The sequence below is a fragment of the Stegastes partitus genome, unplaced genomic scaffold (assembly GCF_000690725.1).
Source record: "Stegastes partitus isolate 25-593 unplaced genomic scaffold, Stegastes_partitus-1.0.2 Scaffold560, whole genome shotgun sequence".
Lineage (NCBI taxonomy): Eukaryota > Metazoa > Chordata > Actinopteri > Pomacentridae > Stegastes > Stegastes partitus.
Genome location: NW_007578291.1, coordinates 140103 through 160381, shown reverse-complemented (window position 1 = coordinate 160381; position 20279 = coordinate 140103). Strand labels below are relative to the sequence as shown.

General features: G+C 40.2%; 1 protein-coding gene across 1 annotated transcript in view; it reads right to left on the bottom strand.

The window, feature by feature from the left end:
* galnt16 (UDP-N-acetyl-alpha-D-galactosamine:polypeptide N-acetylgalactosaminyltransferase 16) overlaps positions 1–20279 on the bottom strand; it is a 63957-nt gene that overhangs the window by 15323 nt on the left and 28355 nt on the right. Inside the window, exons 5-10 of the mRNA XM_008288471.1 lie at positions 19487–19552; positions 12857–12978; positions 3972–4059; positions 3527–3611; positions 1924–2027; positions 918–1044 (exon numbers count right to left, since the gene is read on the bottom strand). Coding sequence (XP_008286693.1) covers positions 918–1044; positions 1924–2027; positions 3527–3611; positions 3972–4059; positions 12857–12978; positions 19487–19552 — 592 coding nt within the window. The remainder of the gene's footprint in view (positions 1–917; positions 1045–1923; positions 2028–3526; positions 3612–3971; positions 4060–12856; positions 12979–19486; positions 19553–20279) is intronic.

Here is a 20279-nt window from a genome sequence, read left to right as displayed (position 1 = left end):
GACATCCATAACTCTGAGGGAGGCCACCAAGACACCCGTAACTCTGAGGGAGGCCACTAAGACACCTATGAGTCAGAGAGGCCACCAAGACATCCATAACTCTGAGGGAGGACACCAGGACATCCATAACTCTGAGGGAGGCCACTAAGACGTCTATGAGTCCTCTGTAGGTCATAGGTGTCTGGTTACTTCAGCTTCAGTTACTAAAGCTTTAGTAGTTGTAATGAGGGAGACTGTACGTACAACAACAGGCACGAACATGTTTCATTCATTTTAATACAATCTACATTAACAACAACAATGTGTTCTTTGTTCCTTTGTAGTTTTACAAACTTCACTTTTATTTCTAATGTATTGCAAGTAAATAGACACTGTGCTGGGGTTTTCTCCACTCTCATTTCTCTACTTCTGTTTATTGTGGTTACTTGTTAATGATGAAATGTTGTCAGTTGTCATACACAGATTTTATATGCTGCTGATTGCCAAAAAAAAAAAAAGTGCTGACAGACTGTTTACAGCACATCCTACACATTGTTTGGAGGTGTGACAGATAGTGATGATCAAAAATGTAGCACAAATCACACCAAGTTCAAGGTGTTTACCACGAAAATATCCAATCCAGTCACAGTAAGTGGCTGTTGTTCAGTTTTTGCAGTTGAATCGTATCATTTTCCTGCAGTCTGGTAGAAAACACAGTTGGAAACCTCAGCTGGATGCTAAGAACAACACATTTAAAAATGAGGAGTAAGCGCTTTAGTTCGTTTTGTTCTGCCGACGTTTTCAAAATTCAGTTATTCAGTCATCCCTCGCTGCCGCTCGGGTCAGAATGTGTGAAAGGAGTGAAACTCGCCTGGTGAAGCGCTGAGTATTGTGACATTTAGGGTTTTAAAGCTGAACGCAGGGTTGACCTTACTCACTTGATGTAGGTGAGAGCGTTGCCCTCTGGGAAGTCGTACGGATGCCTTTTGCGGAACACGTGACCCACTCGGCTGCAGGGAAGAATCTCCAGACTTCCTCCGCACATCCACACCCGGAAAGAAAGCTCTGCAGGAGGACGGAAGCAGAGGATGAAGACTGCGGGCCTGTCACTGCAGATGTTGTATCTATCCACAAATCACACAGCCCGATGTGCAGCATCCCGCCATGTTCACCTGCTACGTTTTATTATTTTTACGCAGCAGATGGCTGTTAGCTGTAAATCAGCATCATGAAAGCTGTTGTAGAGGATAATTTAACACTCGGCTGGCTTGCAAATTCCAAGGACACATTTGGCATTTTCTGACAGTTGGACCTCTGCAGCATCCAAAAGCGCCGGGCACGCTCGCTAAATACATGAAATTAAGACATTAAAATCTGCAGCGCTTTCACGTAAGTTTAAATATTTCATTGGGAACAGCTGTGTGTCTTCCAAAACACATACACATGTGGCACTCGGTGCGACAAAAAAAAGCATGCTTTATTCATTACTGAGTAAATATACAGAATTTTTTTGTAAGGAAACCTTGGAAATACAACATTAATTTCCACCGAATGTGCTTCTCATTTAGCACGCTAATGTGGTGAATCTAGGTCAAACACATTATCCAACATTGATTTTCTTTTATTTTCCTTGGGGGATGCTTAAGTTTATAGAAATATATGGAACGTACAGGGATGCGGTTCAATACTCCTATTCAATACGCATTTTATTATGTATGTGCGCGACCTGATTCGGTAATTTCATGTGTAACAATGCCAAAATATAAGAATAAAAAAAATGAAACTATACAAATCACCATTAGACACAGTACAATGAGAAATAGTCAGTGTTTCTTTGCCAGGAGGACAAAGTGAAGCTTAGTTCTGGATACTCATTTGAGTAAGTTGTGGTGAGATGCTTGTGGAGGATGATATGATAATTAAAAGTCAATATTCGGAGCTCACCGAAGTTCTCTCCTCCCCAGATGTCCATGTGGGTGTCGTACTGGCCGAGGTGGTTGAACCAGCTCTTGTCCATGACGAAGATCCCACCAGCGATGACGGGAGTCCTGCAGAGTGGAGAGGGAAGGAGTCACCTGGGGAACTTATTTTTTGCCAGAATCACCAAAAAAAGGAGTCAAATTAAAGCAAGTAACTGAACTTGAATTTGTAAACTGCCACTATGACTTGCAAGGCTTTAGATTTACAGACTCCTCCTCCTGACTGACTATGTGTTAAGTGCCAATTTGATTAATAGATGTGTTTGGAAACACAATATCAACCGACATAAAGGCCTTAAAAGATTCCATATTGTTCCCCTTTTCCACAAATCTATAAAAATGTAATTTCAATTCATTTCACGATGACTGCATTACCCCTGGTCCTAGTCATGTTCTAAACTGGCTGTTGCAACGTCTGTAGCTTTAACTGCAGCTGTTCTGCTTCAGGAAGAAGACTCTCTCTGCCTCCGTCATTGACTGGATGGCAGCCAACATGCATGGATGTGAATGAGAGCACGAGGACTCTCTACAACCTCTAAGCAGTCACATAACATAGAAGTGTCATCAAATTCACAGCACAGCCAGTATTTTTAACTTGTACTTTTGGTGAGTTTGTGAGACGACGTTGTGCCTATTAAGTCAGGATTTTAACTGTGAAAAAGTGACCACTGATTAGCATGCAGTCTTCAGTGGCTGTGTTTCAGTCGCTATTTCATACTCATTCCGTTGTTCGTCAACAAATACAGAAAAATACATAAATGAGACCAGTTTTGTTGGGAATTTGGCTGGATTAAAATGCAGTATATGTGAGCACAGGGAGCAGAAGAGAAGCAAACAGATGTAAACACCCCCAGAGTTCAGGTGACGTGAAAACACAGTAACCCCTTGTTTATTGATTTAAATTAAGGGCTTCCACCATCTGAACGTAGCACAGCTTAATAATTTCCTCAGAGCTCTGACCTGTGGATCACAGCTAATGTTAGCCACATGACATGCTAACACTGAGGATTTTCCTGTTGTTGTGGTGACTTTGCCACTGGGTCTTCCATTCATAGGATGCTGGGAGTGCTTGAAAACTATTGTGTTCACTTTTACAGCAGAACATTTGCTCAAGGCTGACACATTTTAGAATTAGCAGAAGCAGCTCTAGAAAGCAAATAAACCTGGTGGACTGCTCATTCTGAATCACTCACCTGGAAGACTAGACTACTGGTTCCCCAGTCTCTACATAGTTCTTATGGGTTTGTAAAGCTGAGCGGTCATCTTGTTTTTGAGAAAGGCAGAAGTAAGTTAATACTAACTTAAAACCCAATAAAAATGGATTTTCACCATATAAGAGCTTTAAGGTGGATTTTGCCTTACTTCCTGATCTTGTAACAGGTTTGTTTCCGTAGTTTTGTGCTACTGGAGCAAAGTACAGGTACGGATATATATGTTAATGCATATCCATAACGTATCATACACATACATATTGTATGTTCACAACAGGTTTCAGGTTTGAAATCAATCCTACTCCTCTTTGGATCTCATCAGAAGAAGAGAAACGATGACAAGTATCGTAGACGAACCTTATCGGCTGTGTCGGATCGCTTCTCGCCATTTTCTGCTCGATGGGAATCTGCTCCCACTTGAAGTGGAGACTCCAGTCAAATCCTGACAAACAAAGAGCACGATTAACGTACAAAGATTAGATTTACGACCACTTTGTCTAGAAAAGACTCTTAAAGCAGCCAACAAGACAGATACAAGCATCCTGCTGATTTTGGCTGAACTGAGCTGCGTGATTCACCTGATAAACGACCTGCTGTTCACACCAATCACAGCTGTTTAGGACAACTTTGCACCTTCATAAATGCATTTGTTTCCACTCTGGCTTTAATCAAACTTTGAATGTGTGTCATCAGGAATCATCGTGTCATACAACAGCGGTTTTGTAAAACGGGGGTTTTCCTCTGCTGCAGCTGTTTGTGTTATCAGCTGTCACTGTGCATGATGTGTGTGTTGTTTTCTGACCTCCTCTGAGGTCGGCGGATGCAGCCAAGTAGGCGAAGTTATCCAAGCTGATGACGTCGATGATGGGGCTGACCACTCGAGTATGATCCTGCGCAGGAGAGAGAGAGAGGAACAGGATGACACATTATTACTGACAGACGCCTTTAATATTAATCACATGTCGTGTTTAAAGAGATCTGCAGGGATGGAAGACACAAAAGATTTATCCAGTCAGTGTTTGGACAAAGTTTTATAAATTAAAATCCAACACATTGAATCAAATGATTTAGTATCGGGGCACCATAAACTAAAATATCTCAGCAACTACTGGACAGATTGTGATGAAACATTCATGATCCCCAGAGGATAAATCTGACTGACTTTTGTAACCAGCGGACTTTTCAACCAGCAGATGAAAGTTTACACTACTCCAGTGGAATATTTTAATTTTCCACGACAGCTAAAAACATCAACCGCTATCCATGTTGCAGTTTGGTTTTATGAAGTACAAACGTAAATCATTTTTTTGGACCACATAACTATATTTATCAATGTCGCAAAATCTGCCACAATACATTTATACAGTATTTCTGGTTTAAAAAAAACTCAGCAGTCTTATTTCTGAGTAATTACAAACTTATAGCCCCGTCAGATAACCAGTGAATAATGTTCTACATTCTGAACAACAGCCAAGAAAAGGTGCAACATCATACCTTAATTTAACACTACTGTGTTTCATTTTCTATCCATTATGTTGATTAAAAACACTTGACTTGCAATAAATGTCATGGGAAACACATTTAAATGTTGATACGTGGCTTCTTTTTATTAACTGGAAAAAGAAACTTGGACAAACTGCACAGTAATTTGCAAAAGAGAAAGGAAAATGATCAGTTTTGCATCTGGTCATAAGTCAGTATATTTAACGCCTCGTTCATTATTTTAGATTTTTTGACTTTTGATCAAGTCAGAGAAAGAAACAATCTAAAGCAAGACTGTCCTATTAAAAATGAACCAGGTGAGGTTTCATGTGGGTCAAAAAATAAAAATAAAAGTACGTCAGGGTTTCATCTAATCGGTATTTTCATTGTTGAGTAATCTGTTGATTAATTTTTTTGATTGATTGATTAGCTGTTTATGCTATAAAATGTCAGAAAATGGGCACTAATGGTTAATCGGTGTCTAATTTCATCCACAACCTCAAAGGCGTGAAGTTTATTGTCGCAAAGGAGGAAAGAAACTAGAAAATATTACAATTTTAGAAGTTATGATTTGAGTATTTTAACTTTTTTCTTAAAAATAACTAAAACTGTGTATTTTTGTTCAATCCATTGCCTTTATTTATCTTTTTAAATTTCGTTTTATATGTAAATTATATATTTTTTTTCTATTTTATCTCTTTTTATCTATTTTGGATTTAGATTTCTATTGTTTGGTATTTGTGGTGGATGGCAAAGAAAGAATTTCATAGTACCATCCTGTACAGATGACATTAAATGCTTTGAATCTTGAATTTGATAATACAGATCGTTGGTATTTACTAAGCAATCATTGCAGCTCTAATGTAAAATACTGAACTTTAAATATCAGACCACTTTCAAGGGGTGATGCATTCGCTGTCTAATGGATCAAACATGTACAAACAGGTTTAATGATTGATTAGTTTGGCTCTTTTAGTTTAGATAAAGAGAGTCGGTTGCTTTTTGAGTTTTGCGATGTTGTAGGTTGACAGTATGTGTTTGTTTTAAGCTACAAAAACTATGAATAATAATAAAAAAGACTTGTTAAGAACATAGTTTCCTCCCATCCAGCCTCCTGCTGCAGAAGAAACCCAAAAGTAAACGCTGCACAAGGCAGAACTGTTGATTGCTGATAGTTTGTGTGTCGGAGTTTTGTCTGCATCTGTCTGTCGGTGTGTGTGTTGGTGCCAGCGCTGTTGTTATTTGCCCACGAAGCATCTGTGTAGTGTAACAGCTTAGCACCGGGACGATCCAAATCACTGTTTCCAATTAGAGCCGTCCGTCTTCTTTGTACAGCGACTGAACCCGCCGTGAACTTTGTGTTCATCGCACCCAGAGAGTGCGGGGGAAGAGTGTGAACTGCCGCCCTGCCAGAGAGCAATTTGGAAAGTGATGCTCTCAACAGCTTTCAGCAACAGACATTTATTGGGCTTTTAATGAGCCTCTGTGATTTGGTAATGCATGAAGAGGCCGCGCTTCCAAAGTGGATGTCGCCGATGATCACTCAATATCTCCCCTCGCCTCTTTTGTTCTCTCCCAGTCTGAAGTTTTCAAAGTGCCAGAGCGCTCTGATTGTGCATCTTACATCCGGATGCTTTTAATGTCACCGATAAAAGTCAATTAAACTCATTTTGAGCACTCCAGAGTCAAGTTTGTGGTCTGTGGAGGAGAATTTGTGAATATGTGAAGGCAGAAAAACAGCAAAAAATATCAGTGAACTCTAGAAAGGACCAAAAACTCTCCATAAATGGAAATTTGTTTTGTGGAGACTGAATTCACGACATGTTTTTGTTCTATTATTCACTCTGTTGCTTTGCTTCATCAACCAATAATCCTAAATTAGTTTTGGTATAAAAGACCAACAGTCCTGTTCAGCTAAAGATAAAGGTCAAGAGAAAGGTTGGATCATGTTCTTAACTACTTATTATGTTTTTGTTGCTTTGTCATGCAATTTCATGCTAATGTGAACCCAAAAAAAGTCATTTTGGAAAAAGCTTTTATTTAATCTACAGCCATATTTCTATACAAACGCCAAGCGAATCTGAAGCAAACTTTTAAAAAATGAACAGAAGAAGTGAATTAGGCTTGTTTCCAATAAGTGCCTTGGAGTGAATAAACTAGGCTTTGTTACGCATTGCAGAAGGCGGCGCTATAAGCTGCTAAAGCATGACGATGAGAAACAGTAGAATTAGCTAGAAACTAAGCCAGTGGTTTGCCAACTGCTAAAAAGGAGAAGAAGAAAAAGAAACAAACACAAGTTTGTCCATATACGAGAGAAGAAGGTAGAGAGGAATTGTTTGCAGTTGGGAAAGTTAATAATGAATTATTATATAATTAATAATAATTATTCTTTCATGTCAGCTGGTATTGGTTACATTAATGCTGTCTGGAGATGAAGACAAAAGAAACAAAACAGCTCTGAGATAAATGTTTGCTACGTCAGACCTTGTAAAAGGTGTTTCCATCTCCCATTGTGTGCATTAACTCTTCATTGAATTAGTGAAACAACCACCTCAATACGATGGAAAAACTTGTATGAATGTATTAAAGCATCGCCCCACTTGAGGAACAATATTTGCTTTAAGGGCACTCGCGCTTCTGCAAAATCTTTCTTGCTAAAGATGCTAAATGCTTCCAGTCTATTATACAAAAGGTTTCCAAGCTTGGATCATTATGGGGTTGCATAACGATTAAAAGAATAACAAGAAGAAGATGCTTATGCGAAGCACAATCACATTTTATTTGTTCAAACTGTTCTCTAATCTTCGCTATTTTCTTACAAATTCCTGAGTAATTGTCCCTCTCTGGATCTCTAAAGAGGCCATGTCATGCGCTTTGTGTTTTCCCACATCAAAGGGAGATATTCTCACAGAAAACGCTGCTCCTTACCTGCCTGAGATGCCTTGTTTCAAGCCCAGGCTTTTCTGCTGTTACTTATTTATGTCACCATGTAACACATTTGCATAATTGCTGCCTCGCGGCTAGTTCAGCCTTTAAATACAGAATGAGCCGCTTCCTCACAGTTTGCCGTTATTTCCTCGTTAGAGCTACCTCCCTGAACATATAATAAATACTGATTCCTCGTTGACCAATCAGAGCAGACTCAACTATTGAGGAGGCGGGCCTTAAAGAGACAGGAGCGATAATGGAATGTTTCAGCTCCAGGTGAAGCAGCTATGAGGGAAATAACATGTTTTCTGAGCATTAAAGATGAACAACTTCTAGGAAACCCCAAAGCTACAATTATACACCTGTAAATGTGCATATTATGGGCTCTTTAAAACGACTCTGATAAAGCAGAAACAGTGATGTAGTCTCAGTTTGTAGAGCCACAAACCCCACATGTCACTGCAGTAGTGTTGAAAAGAGAAAGGAAAAGACAGAAGAGGAGCATCAGTACAAACAGGGATGATAAATTATGAGCTGCAGCTGGAGCACATTTGACTGATTCCTTGTGATCTAAAAATTAGGACGTGATGCCACCCAAGAAGTCACCTACATAGATGGAGCGATTGCACAAGAAAAGCTATACCTTCCATTGAACCTAAATCCCTAATTCCCTCAACATTTGTGAGAGGAGAGCTCATTGTTGGCACTTTATTCTGAAACAAAGAGCACCTTTCATCAGTATTCCTGCTCCCAGAGGCCCTTATGAACCCGGGGCTGTGGGAGACTAATGAATCCAGGACGGGGTGCAGCCCGACTGTGGAGCTGGTGAGTTATCACGGAGCCCGGCGCTCTCATGAATGCCAGACTGAAAGATTGTAACGCAAGCCGGATGAGTCACAGCCGCCCGAAGCCAAAAGACGAATGCACGGAACCACAAACACGATGTGCACAAACTCACAATGCGGAGAAGCGCTGTGAATAAAACATCGAGGGGTTTATACAGTCGAGACATCTGAACACGAGGGCTGTTTTCTGCTGTTCTTTCGGAACAAACAGTCGAGTTTCGTCCTTCAGCAAAGTCGGAGCGCGCTTTCTCTCATGCAAAGAAATATTAGTTTTTTTTCGCGGAACAGTTCAGCTTTTTAGGGAGATATTCTGTTTTGTTGATAAGAATTGAATGTCTGTGTGATGACGAGACGGTTAGCTTAGCGTAGCACAAAGCACAAATAAAGGGGAACAGCTAGCTTGTCTCATCACCAACGTAATAAAATCCACCTACCAACAACTCAAACTCTCTAATCCAGAGTTGCACAAACTTTCCAGCCCTTGACGCCTAAAGTAACAGCAGTCCAACATGTAGATGGATTATTTTCTAGTCAGGCTAGCTGTTTTGAGTCTTTATGCTCAGCTGAGATAGGCAGCGACTGGTTTTAGCTTCAAATAGAGCGGGAAAATATCAAAGTGGATCCTTTAATCAAACTCCTGGTAAGAAAGTGAATAAACACTTTACCTCTGAACCCCAAAACCTGTTAGCAGTTTTGAAAAGCATGCTTTCTTTTGTGAAATATTGCAAAAAAAATTACACAATTTATCAGAGCCAGAAACTGTAAAATCTGAAAAAATAATCACATTTTCTACTTTTTGAACATCTTTGAACATCTGTGCTGTTCTGATATTGAAAATGATCAAAATCTAAGCTTAAAACCGTGAAACTTCATCAAAAGCACCCTTTTTTACGTGCCTTATTTAAAATTAACCAAAAAAAAACAAACCGTTTGTAATAGATTTAGTGAAAATACAAAAGATTCTGAGCTCTGAAGCCATTTGTGTCACTTATCGGCTGAACTGCAGGCTGTTTTCAAACACAGCAGACAGGAGACACGTATGGAAACTGATAAAAAGTCCAAGTAGTAAAATATCTACCAGCACAGTATGTAGAGTCACTATTTTTCTTCCAGTATTATGAACACTTGTTGTACAGGGTTTTTTTTTTTTTTTCAATTTTGATAATGTGAATAATCAGAGAAATGTAACTTTTATTGTCCTCTATAGTTTTTATAATGGTTGTGCTGTTTCCACAAAGGTGCAGGAAGAGGACGGATCAGATAACGACGGGTTCTATGTCGAGGCAGATGCAGTAAACGGAAGAGAACGGAGAAACTGGGGAAGCAGCTCCGTCAAAGCTGTGATTATGGAATGAAACGGCTCCTGCTGACTGTCGGCGGGGATGTTTCGGCGGCAGATTTGGGGAGCAGCTGTGTTGGCTGGAGCTCAGTCGCAGGTTAGTAATGTCAGGGGAGGCAGGAGACGTCCAGCAAAACAGCCCATTACTCATTAGTGAGTGAAGAAGCTCTTTTTCCACGGCTCCGTCTCTCTATCAGGACACTCCCGTCTCAGTGGGAGAACACTCACGAGCCTCTGAATGCATGTGCTGTATTTACATTCTGTGCCTTTGTGAAACTGAACAGACACAGCGAGGGCTCACAGCCAAAATGCCCCTTTAAAGTTCACATGGAAATGCCGACGAAATTAAAAAAGACGGAGCAGAAATCCCCGTCATAATGAAGCCTGCCCGGTTTTGCATTTTCATTTTGAACTGCAGAACGTTCGCGTCTGGATGTGATGGTGGTGTCCCTGGTGGGCTGCATAATTTGATTTGTAGGATGCAGTGAATGGGGAAAATCTGTCTACTGCACTAACAAAGGCTGTTTTTGATCAGAAAACAAGCCCAGCAAGCAGCCCGGGGCGAGAATAAACACTGTCACTATGCACAACTGGAGCCACCGCAGCGACACAAAGCAGCCAACCAACGCTGCGAAACAGCGAAGTCCGAAGTCATCGTTTAATGGACGCTCACGGGGAGCAGCAAAATGAGATTTCGTCGCCAGCTGCTGAGCTGCATTATGGTCATCTATAAAATGAGATGCACTGTCGGACTGTTATCGGAAAGTAGTGCACAAGGTGTGATTAAAAGTTGTAAAGGTTGCCTGATTTAAATTTGGCTGCCATCCCTGTTGAAGGACTTCTGACTGTCCTGTTATGCAAACATGTCGAGCAACATCTGAAATCTCCTAAACTGTGTCAGAACTTGTATTTCATTATAGGGGAAGAGGAAGAAGTCGCAGCGGTTGTGTTGTTGTGGCCACAAAACACTATTCTAGTCATTGTGCTGTGACTCGGCAAACAGTGGATCGAAGCACCAACGTGTAATTGCACCACAGTTCAAGGTATTTGGAGGTTTTCTGCCTTAACAGTCCAACCCTGGGGGACTAATACCTGCTGCACAACCACATGAATGTTGAAGAAAACAACCAGCTTTACAGACTGCTGCTCATCCACTGTGAAAACTGCTGTTTCTTCTCTTAATGGTAGCTGCAGACCCACCTGTCATCTGCAGGGATATTCTGACTCATTGCATGAAGGTTGCAGGTGTAACATTGCCATTGGCCGATCATTTCAGTCCTCCACTACCTGCGTGTTTCCATTTTCTTCACCCTGGGAAACAACAACAGCAACCTCTGGGCAGCAGCTGAAAATGAAACTGAAAGTTTTGCAGAGGCTTTGGATCAGGCAGTCCTGCAGCTCTGCTAGTTTTTTAGTAGATTGTCCATTTGAATCCCAGCACTCGTCTCCCTGTGTGCAAATGTTCCACCGCAAGAATTCATCCCGTCACTATTTGAGGAAACGCTGAAGCCATGGACTTCGCTCAGCTCCGTCTACAACAACTCCCCCTATAGCAGAATGATGGTGCAGCCAGACCGTTTTGTTTTACAGAATTTACTGGCTCAGCATTGATGATCCTGGTTGGATCATCCAGCTGCTGACTGTAATGTTTTCTCTCTGCTTCAGTTTGAGCTCCAAGCAGAAATCACAAATGTGCACCTACCAGCAGTGACAAAAACATCTGTAATACAGGTCCTCATTTTAATAGCACGATGTCGACAGTTACTTCTCGCACATGTCACACATATGGGACCATGACACGCTCCGTTAACACGCACCAGAAATAGTGTTGGAACTTTTTGATCACCTCTTGTACATACAATGGGCTGTAAACTATTTTTCGAGGACGCTGTACAGATAAATTAACACACTCACACACAATTTATACACTTGGAAATGGTGGACAGCAAACGTTAGGGATGTCCCAGGCCTGATCCTAGTATCAGGATTAAGCTAATCACAGGAACTTTTAAGAGATAAGTGTTGGTATATACGCCACCGCCTAATTCTTTGTTTACGTCTGTTGATGCACCTCAGTAAGTCTCATGCTGGTCTCTGTCACCTTTACTAGCTAAACTCCCACAATGCTCTCTTCCCAACTCCTCCAGTCAATGCAGTATTAAACAGTAGGGTAACAACAAGGTACTACGGTTAATCTACAATACTTATAGTGTGTAGTATCTAGGAAAATAGTACCAGGCATCGGAGAATACTGAATAATGAATGACTCAGATCGGGAGCAAATAAAACAATAAACAAAGAAACAAACTTGTTTGGGACATCCCCAGTAAATGTAGTAAACTAGCCAAGTTCAGTCACTGTTTTTTTTATAGCATATTAAAAACAACAGTCAGTGTGCCAAAAAGCCTTCCAGGCAAAAAAATAAAACAAAAATATGATTGCTGTTGAGCCAACTTAACTTAACAACTTCAGAAACAGGGCGTTAAGCAGAATTACACCATAAATGACACCATGAGGTCTTGAGTAATTTACATTTTAGGGACAAATACCAAACCAAAATGGTATAAGATACTACATTCCCTGACTAAATTACATATTAAGGTTCAGACCTTACAGTTTTATGGTGCTTATCCTAATTAATTCAAATCTTAAGGCCAAACCCTACATCGTTAATAATTCTAAAGAGTAACTTGACTAAGTTTGAACTAAAGTTTTGATCTTACAACACGAAAGGCCAAGAAATCCCAGGATTCCTCATGAGCAGGTTTTGTTTTTTATTAAACTGTACAGTCAGTAGTGAGTGAGTTCAGACAAGGCCCATAACTCAAGTGAAAAGCAGACTGTTTGGGAGTAAGGCACCATACTCTTGACATCTGGTGCAGCATGACTTAAATCTTAGCTGAACAAATTGAGTGTTTGTTCAACAATATGCAGCGCCAACCTATGACATCACAGCCAGTAAAATCTGCCCTGAAAAGCAGCTAAATCCCCCGAACCACGGGGAAAAGTGCTCCACCTCCAAACACATGAGCCTGTGTGCGCCGCATGTATTAAGTGTCTAATTGCGGAGTGTGAATGACGGCGGCGTCGTACCTCCTTCACTCTCTGGATCATCGGCTGCAGCCAGTCGGCGTTCACCTCGCAGTGGCTGTCCAGGAAGGTCAGGATGGAGGCCGAGGCCGAGTTGGCTCCTCGAACACGTGATCGGATCAGACCTGAGGCAGCAAACACATGACAGCCAAGTCTTAAACAGGTCACGTATCTGCAGTTGGATTGAAGGAGATGCTGCTTCACTGCAAGTGAACTGTAAAAAATAAATCAGTAAAAAACTATGACAATCTGGCAGCAAGGTGCCACAAAAATACTACAGAAAACTGAAAATAACAGCAAATATATGTCAAATAGGGATATGTTTGGAAGGTTTAAAACCAGTAAAACACTGTAACTTTAAGATCAAACATTAGAAAAGAATGAATTAACGTCTGTAAAAATAAAATTTTTTGATGTGACATTATTTACTGTTTGTGTTTTATTTATTTTTTTTTTTTTTTGAATTAACATGTAAATTAACATTTAGTTTCTGTGGTTTTACTACTTATCTGTAATTTAACCCTGTGAGGAAAAAAACACAAAGCAAAACAAAAAATGTAAATCAGGCAGCAAGGGAAAATACATGGAAAAAAAAATGATGAAATGCTGTAACGTTCAAAAACTGTTGAAAAAACAAAACAAAACACAAAAAAACAGCAGAAACAGTGACACATATGGGTAAAATAGAGATATGTTTGGCAGATTTAAATACAGTAAAACTGTGTAAATTTCCTGTCACACAAGAATTACCATTTGTACAAAAACATTAAGACTTTTTTTCTTTGGTTTTGTTCAGTATTATCTGAAATAGTCAAGAATTATTTATAATTTTCACACCTTAATGTACACAATTTATCTGTCAAACAATGGAAAGTATATATAAAATAATGATAATATTAGCTGATAGATATACAGAAAAGATAGCATAGTTTTATAGTCATACACTGTAAAAAAAAATAAATTACCATTTGTAAAAATGTTGATTTGTTATGTGCACATTACTTACATTTTGGATTTGTTTTTTGTTTTTTTTAAACAGCCAACTTGTAAATTAATACTTTTTTCATTGGTTTTACTAGATATCATAGTAAAAACATTCTACTAATTTTCTTAGTATAGATGTGTTTTCACTTTGACATTAAAGAGTCTTTTTTTTCTTGTCATGAAGCTAAAGCTACATCAAATTGACCACAATTCAATGTTAATGTTAATGTTATGGGTGGGGGAATTCTAATGGGCTTTTTGTCCCACATTAGCAACTAAAATCCAGGAGTTTGACACCTGCTATATCAACTTTAGACTTTTGTCACAACTACTCATCATCCAACTTCATACAAGTCGAAGCTAACCAGCTGGAGCATTAATTTGAAGGGTTTCATGATTAAATATTAATTTCTGTGCCCACGTTCTTTTTGCCTCAACTTGTGTTCTTATGCTAAATTTAACTCTTTTTTTCCCCCTTTTCCACGGGCGTCTCTGAGCAGCTGCAGGTAAACAGGTGTGAACTTGTTGTTTCAGGTGTGTACTAGTGGAAAGTAGGATTGCAAAAGCTTTTCCAGGTGGCTGCATTCTGATCGAATGAGGCGACTGCCAACAGAAAAAACCTGCCTGCTTCTTCTACAGGAGATCTCAGCTTGTTTTTAATTAGTGAACACAAACGCAAAACAGAAAGAAGCTGCTAATGTTTGATTGAACTGATGAGTTTTCTGCTGCCAGACTTCATTTAAACTGCATTGAAAAGGTCACAGAGCCTGCTATTTATATGCACCACTGTATGGCGTTTGCTCTGAACAAGCCGAAGACTTATTCTCAAATAACTTAGGTTTTTTTCGGAGGTGGAATCATCCGTTTTCTGCAGCTACATACGTTTGCCTTCCACTGGCGAAGCTCCTGCAGAACAAACAGCCTTTAGAAATGAGGCCGTTTAATGGGATTAGTCTGAAGTAGACACCAGAACGTGTCTCACTTTTTGCCCCGACAGCCACTTTAAACTGCTTGTTAAGGAGCGCTAATTCGCAGCGGAAGGTAAAATCTATTTTAAAAGAGATCACATTTGAAAGAAAGCAGCTGCGAGCGGAGCAGCGAGAACAATGGAGGCGTCTGTCTTCATCAAAAGTGTGTTTACAATCGCGGTAATTTACATTTAACACGGGGATCTGAGCAGAAGGTTAATCGTCTTTTGATTTTCTGCTGCATCTACAGTTAGATAAACACACGGAGCTCATCGTCTTTGGAGTTTTGTTTCACAGTCAGAGATCAGTAAATTAAAAGAAACTTGTGGGGTTTTTTAAGAGTCAAACTTTCAGTTGATTGCACTCAAAAAATTCATTTCTATCAACCTTGATGCCTAAAAGGGGAAATTAAACACACATTGTGGTGAGATATAAATGTGCTGAAACGTATTTTAGATATTTTTATGGATGCTGCCACCACCGTGCTTCACGTCATGATGCTGCCACCACCATGCTTCACATCATGATGCTGCCACCACCCTGCTTCACATCATGATGCTGCCACCACCATGCTTTACAGTGGGGATGGTGTGTTTTTGATGAGGTGCAGTGTTTAGAGTTTGCCAAAGACAGCATCTTGTCTGATGCCCCAAAAGCTCAATTTTGGTCTCATCAGACATTTTTAATGAATTTTGGCATCAGCAACCTTTATCATGAGGAGAAATAAAAGAAGAAAAAGACATATTTGTCTTGTAGAAATATGATTCATCTACCTTAAAACACCTCTAAAAACCAAAATTCATAATAATTGATTTTTAGGCCATTTGAAGGCAGCAGAAACAGAATTTAAACAACCTGCACACAGCTGCTCAGATGAACTGCAAATTACATCATAATTATTTTCCTTTCAAGTTGCAAACATGATTTTCACGAGTTGGTTTGACATTATATTGCTGGTAGTTGCATCAACTTACTTTTATGTATAATTTTAAGTAAATCAAGTTGAGGTAAAGAAATTTGCTTAACAACAAAATTTTCTTGTGTGTGAACGAAAACACACAAGCTGAACGACGCTAAAAAGTTCTTCATCCAGCTGAGCAGCATTTTAGCGTTTAAAAAATGAATCTTTCCTTAAATTAATTTACAGAAATCACACGTCAGATGTCTACCAGTCGGCCCTTTCACCTCCGTTCTGGTTCGTAATGACACGTTTCAGCCTCCTCGCACTTGTTTGTCGCGACCGCGGCTACATTTAACGCTCCGGTGCTCGGTGACCTCTGGCAGCAGTTTGACACATTACAGGAGAGAAAGTCGATGATGCCTGAAGGTGTGAAACCATTAAGAGCTCAAATCGATTCAGTCACAGGGACGATTCTCTTTGAAAGTTTTTGACAAAACTCTGGCAGCTGTGGAGTTTCAAACCACTCCAGTAGCCACTTTTTGCCCATTTTTACTTCAGAAAAGCAAACAAAAAGACGTGGATTACACTAAATCCTCTCGACTAGCAGCACAGAACCTTAAATATAAACTTGTGCGCTGAACCACTGGCCTGAATCCGACATGCTTACGTTCTGTCAGCATGTGGTTTATAAGCTCAAACAAAGCAGCGACAGAAACAACTCAGCAGCAACCTGAGCGATGCAGTTAGACATCCAAACTAATCAGGGACGCTGCTTCTTTTGGCTTTTAGTTCGGCTGAACCTTCCTGTTTTGTTGGTCGAGGATTTTAATCTGATCCAGAGATTAGGTTTATTCAATTCAGAAACCTGCGGGTGACGGCTCAAACGGCTCAGCGTGAGGTTTCAATAAGGATGCAGCTCCGGACAGAGAAGTCACAGACTGAGTGGAGTTGACTCGAAATAAATCTCCAATATTAGCGTTTACACCAAATGTACCGAATGTACGTTTGGGCAGGAACACAGGCAAAGTCATGAGGGTATACGTGACCAAACATGCTGCATATTTAACCCTTTCATACTGTTTCAGGTCAAATTTGACCCATTTTGACATTTGGCAGCAGCAAAAACAACATAAACGTCTTTAAGCCTGAAATTTGATGACTTTTCCTACAGTTACCCAAAATACACAAAAACACAAATATTTTTAATTTTATACTTTTGTACAGGTGCTACAAATTTGACCCGTATATCCACTGAGATGGATTTTAAATCTACCAGTGTGGGTCGAATCAAGGAGAATGGTGGTTTTAGGGATTCTTGAAACAGTGGAACTATACAGGCCATGTTTTATGTGTATGTTTTAATTACATTTATTCATGTGACATCGGCTATTTAGACATTCCAAGTAGATCTGTAGTTTAAAATTTGGTTAGACACTTACTACAAGGGAATTTTTTGAGAGGAATACTTCTCAAAATTGACCTGAATCATACTGTGAAGGCCTAAAATAAGAACAGTATGTAAGGGTTAATTAAATCAGTACAGGGATTCAGTATATATCTGTGAAAACTTATCTCAGTGTTTGATAATGAAGACCATCCATCAACTTTTGGAAACTATACTCGATAAAAAATATCTATCTGCGAAATGAGTTTCTACACTTTCTTGTTCAGATTTTGGTTTCTTAGTGTATCTTAGTGACGTACAGGTCATATAACCATCAGCCTCAACATTAAAACCATCTGCCTGATGTTGTGTAGCCACCAAAAAGTTCAGACCAGTGGAGGTCTGGACTAAACAGACCTCTGAAGGCGTCCACCAACATGTCAGCAGCAGATTCTGTTAGTTCTAGAAGTTTCGAGGTAAAGCTTCGATGGATCGAACTTATCCTACAGATACTTGATTGGATTGAAATCTAGAGAATTTGAACTCTTGGTCATGTTCCTCAAACCATTCCTGAACAGTGTTTTCAGTGTAGCGTGGAGCATTATTCTACTGAACGAGGCCTACAGGGAATATTGGAGCCATGAAGGGGTGTATGTGGTCTGCAGCGATGTTTAGGTGTCAAAGTAACTTTTTCCCATCGTCCATTCTGCTGCCGTCTTATCCCCACATCAATAAATGATGCACCTGACTAGACCAGACCACTTTCTTCCATTGCTCCATGTTTAAGCTCTGATTCCCCGTTGTAGGCGCTTTTAGCAGTTCACGAGGATTGATCTGCAGCGACGGTACGCTCTGACACCTTTCTATCATAGCATTATTAAGGTTTCAATCAGGTTGAGCTACAGCGGCTGTTGTGTTGGATTGGACAACACCTAATACTGAGGTCTGGGCGTCTATAACCCTGTTGCTGGTTCACCAGTCATCCTTCCTTGATCCACCTCTTTTGGTGACCAATGCATACCAAGAACAACCCATAAGAGCTGTATGTTTTGGAGAAGCTTTGATCCAGTCATTACAGTTTGTCAAAGTGAAAGTAAAATCAATCATTAGCATTAAGGTTATCATTTGTTTATTCTACGCACATTTATCTTAGTTGAGTAACTTTAATGTAGCTCTGCATAATTGCTGAAGAAATGCCTGAAAGGTTGAGGCCAACCAGAGAAGACGTATACACCCCTGAAAGGTTTTTGGTTTAGGAAAGAAGGACTCAGCTGTTCTTATGTGGCATGGAAACTGATACCAGGGTTACATTTACAGATATGAGTACTGACCAAGCACATTTCCACATTTTCAAAGTCCATCAGTTTCTTCTGATGCCCATTTCTCCTGCGTCCAACACTTCAAGAACCGACTGTTCATGTGCTGCCTGATACATCTCACCTACCGACAGGTGCCACTTCACCCGTGAGTGGTTTCGATGTTGTGGCTGATTGGTGGCCCAGTTGTTGCTTTTGTCACAAATGATTAGCGATTTATTGATGGAGAATTAAGGCTTTGGGCTCTTGATCAGAAAGTTGAGGAACCACAAAGATCCATTACGCGGTGCTCTGACCACTAGCTTCCTAACAAGCTGGGATTCATCCAAGACTGCATTTCATTGTAATAACAATAAGGACCAACTGAACTGACATACATTAGAAAGCTTGGTTGGGTTAGAAGCTGCATATATGTGGTTTTTATGAGGAATAAGGAGAGATTGCCGAGGAAATGGGTGAGACAAAGCACCATATCTGACCTGGATACATCAAAATTCACACTTGACATAGATCCCATGACTTCTTTGTTAATTATAGATCTATTTCTTTTGCTTCATGACTACAAATTTACATAGATTAGAAAGTCTGAGGGATGAAGTGGTTGCAAGAGTTTGAAAGATGTTGTTTTGTCCACAGTAGGGACAGTCGAAAAGAATTATTGTTAAAGTAGGATTTGTTTGTGGACCCACATTAGGAACTGAAATCCAGGAGACATCTGCTACATCAATTTCTTGACTTTCTTCACAGCTAATCAGTTGACCAACGTCGCGCAAGTCCAAACAGCTGGAGGACCATTTTACAGGGTAATACCGAATCCTAATCGTCTGCCAATCAAATGCTACTCGGTCCACCTTAGTAATATTGTGTGTTTTAAAAGTGACCAGAGTTCTTATTCAGACACGAAGCCGTTCATGTGTCGTCAGATTAACGTAAAGGAGTCTGAAGCAGCTTAAGTGTATCAGCTTTACCCTCAAGTGTTGACTCCTTGAGAAAACGGAGCACATACACCACCTCTAACCCCGCTCTCCTCTCCGTTAAGCCTTTTCGCCGCCTCCCCCCTTGGTCTCCCCTTCGACTCACCCTCTCTCCTGCCGTTCCTCAGGCAGCGAACTTTGGGGATCTGAGCGAGCAGCTGGCAGTCCTCAGCTGGAAGAGCAGAGCAGAGAGGACATGGCATGTTGTTATTGTGGAGGCAGGACACACACAGAGACAAACAGCAATCGCCTCGACTCACAAACACACTTACATGGATTTCTTGCACACATAAACACACAAACAGACAAACAAGGGCATAGTGACTGATACACAGCCTCAGTAGAGTTTTTCCCTTTTTATTGCTTTTCTATATTAAATCGTGATCGGTTTAATTTGACTTTTTAAACAAGACTGTTAAAAAAAAAAAAAAAAGACTTGAAACCAGATTTCGACAGCGTAACGTCAATTAATGAAAAAATATAAAACATGTGATTGCGTAAGTTTTCCCCCCCGTTGATGCACCTTTGGCTGCAATTACAGCATTTAGTCAGTGTGTCTCAATCAGCCTGAAATGAGGCTGGATTGTGCAATTTTACTCCATTCTTCCTTAGAAAATTGCTCAAGCTTCATCATGTGGCACAGGAATTGTAAATAATACTCAGCTGGACTGAGATCTGGCCTCTGATTGTCTTTAAACCATTTCTCTGTAGCTTTGGCTGTATGTGTTGGGTCATTGTCTTGCTGGAAAACAAAAGTGGCAGTTCTCTTGCAGCCTGCATCAGGTTGTCCTCAGAGATTTCCCTGTAATTTGTCACATTCCTTTTACCTTTACAAGCCTTCCAGAGCCTGCTGCAGAGAAGCATCCCTACATCATGATGCTGCCACCACCGTGCTTCAC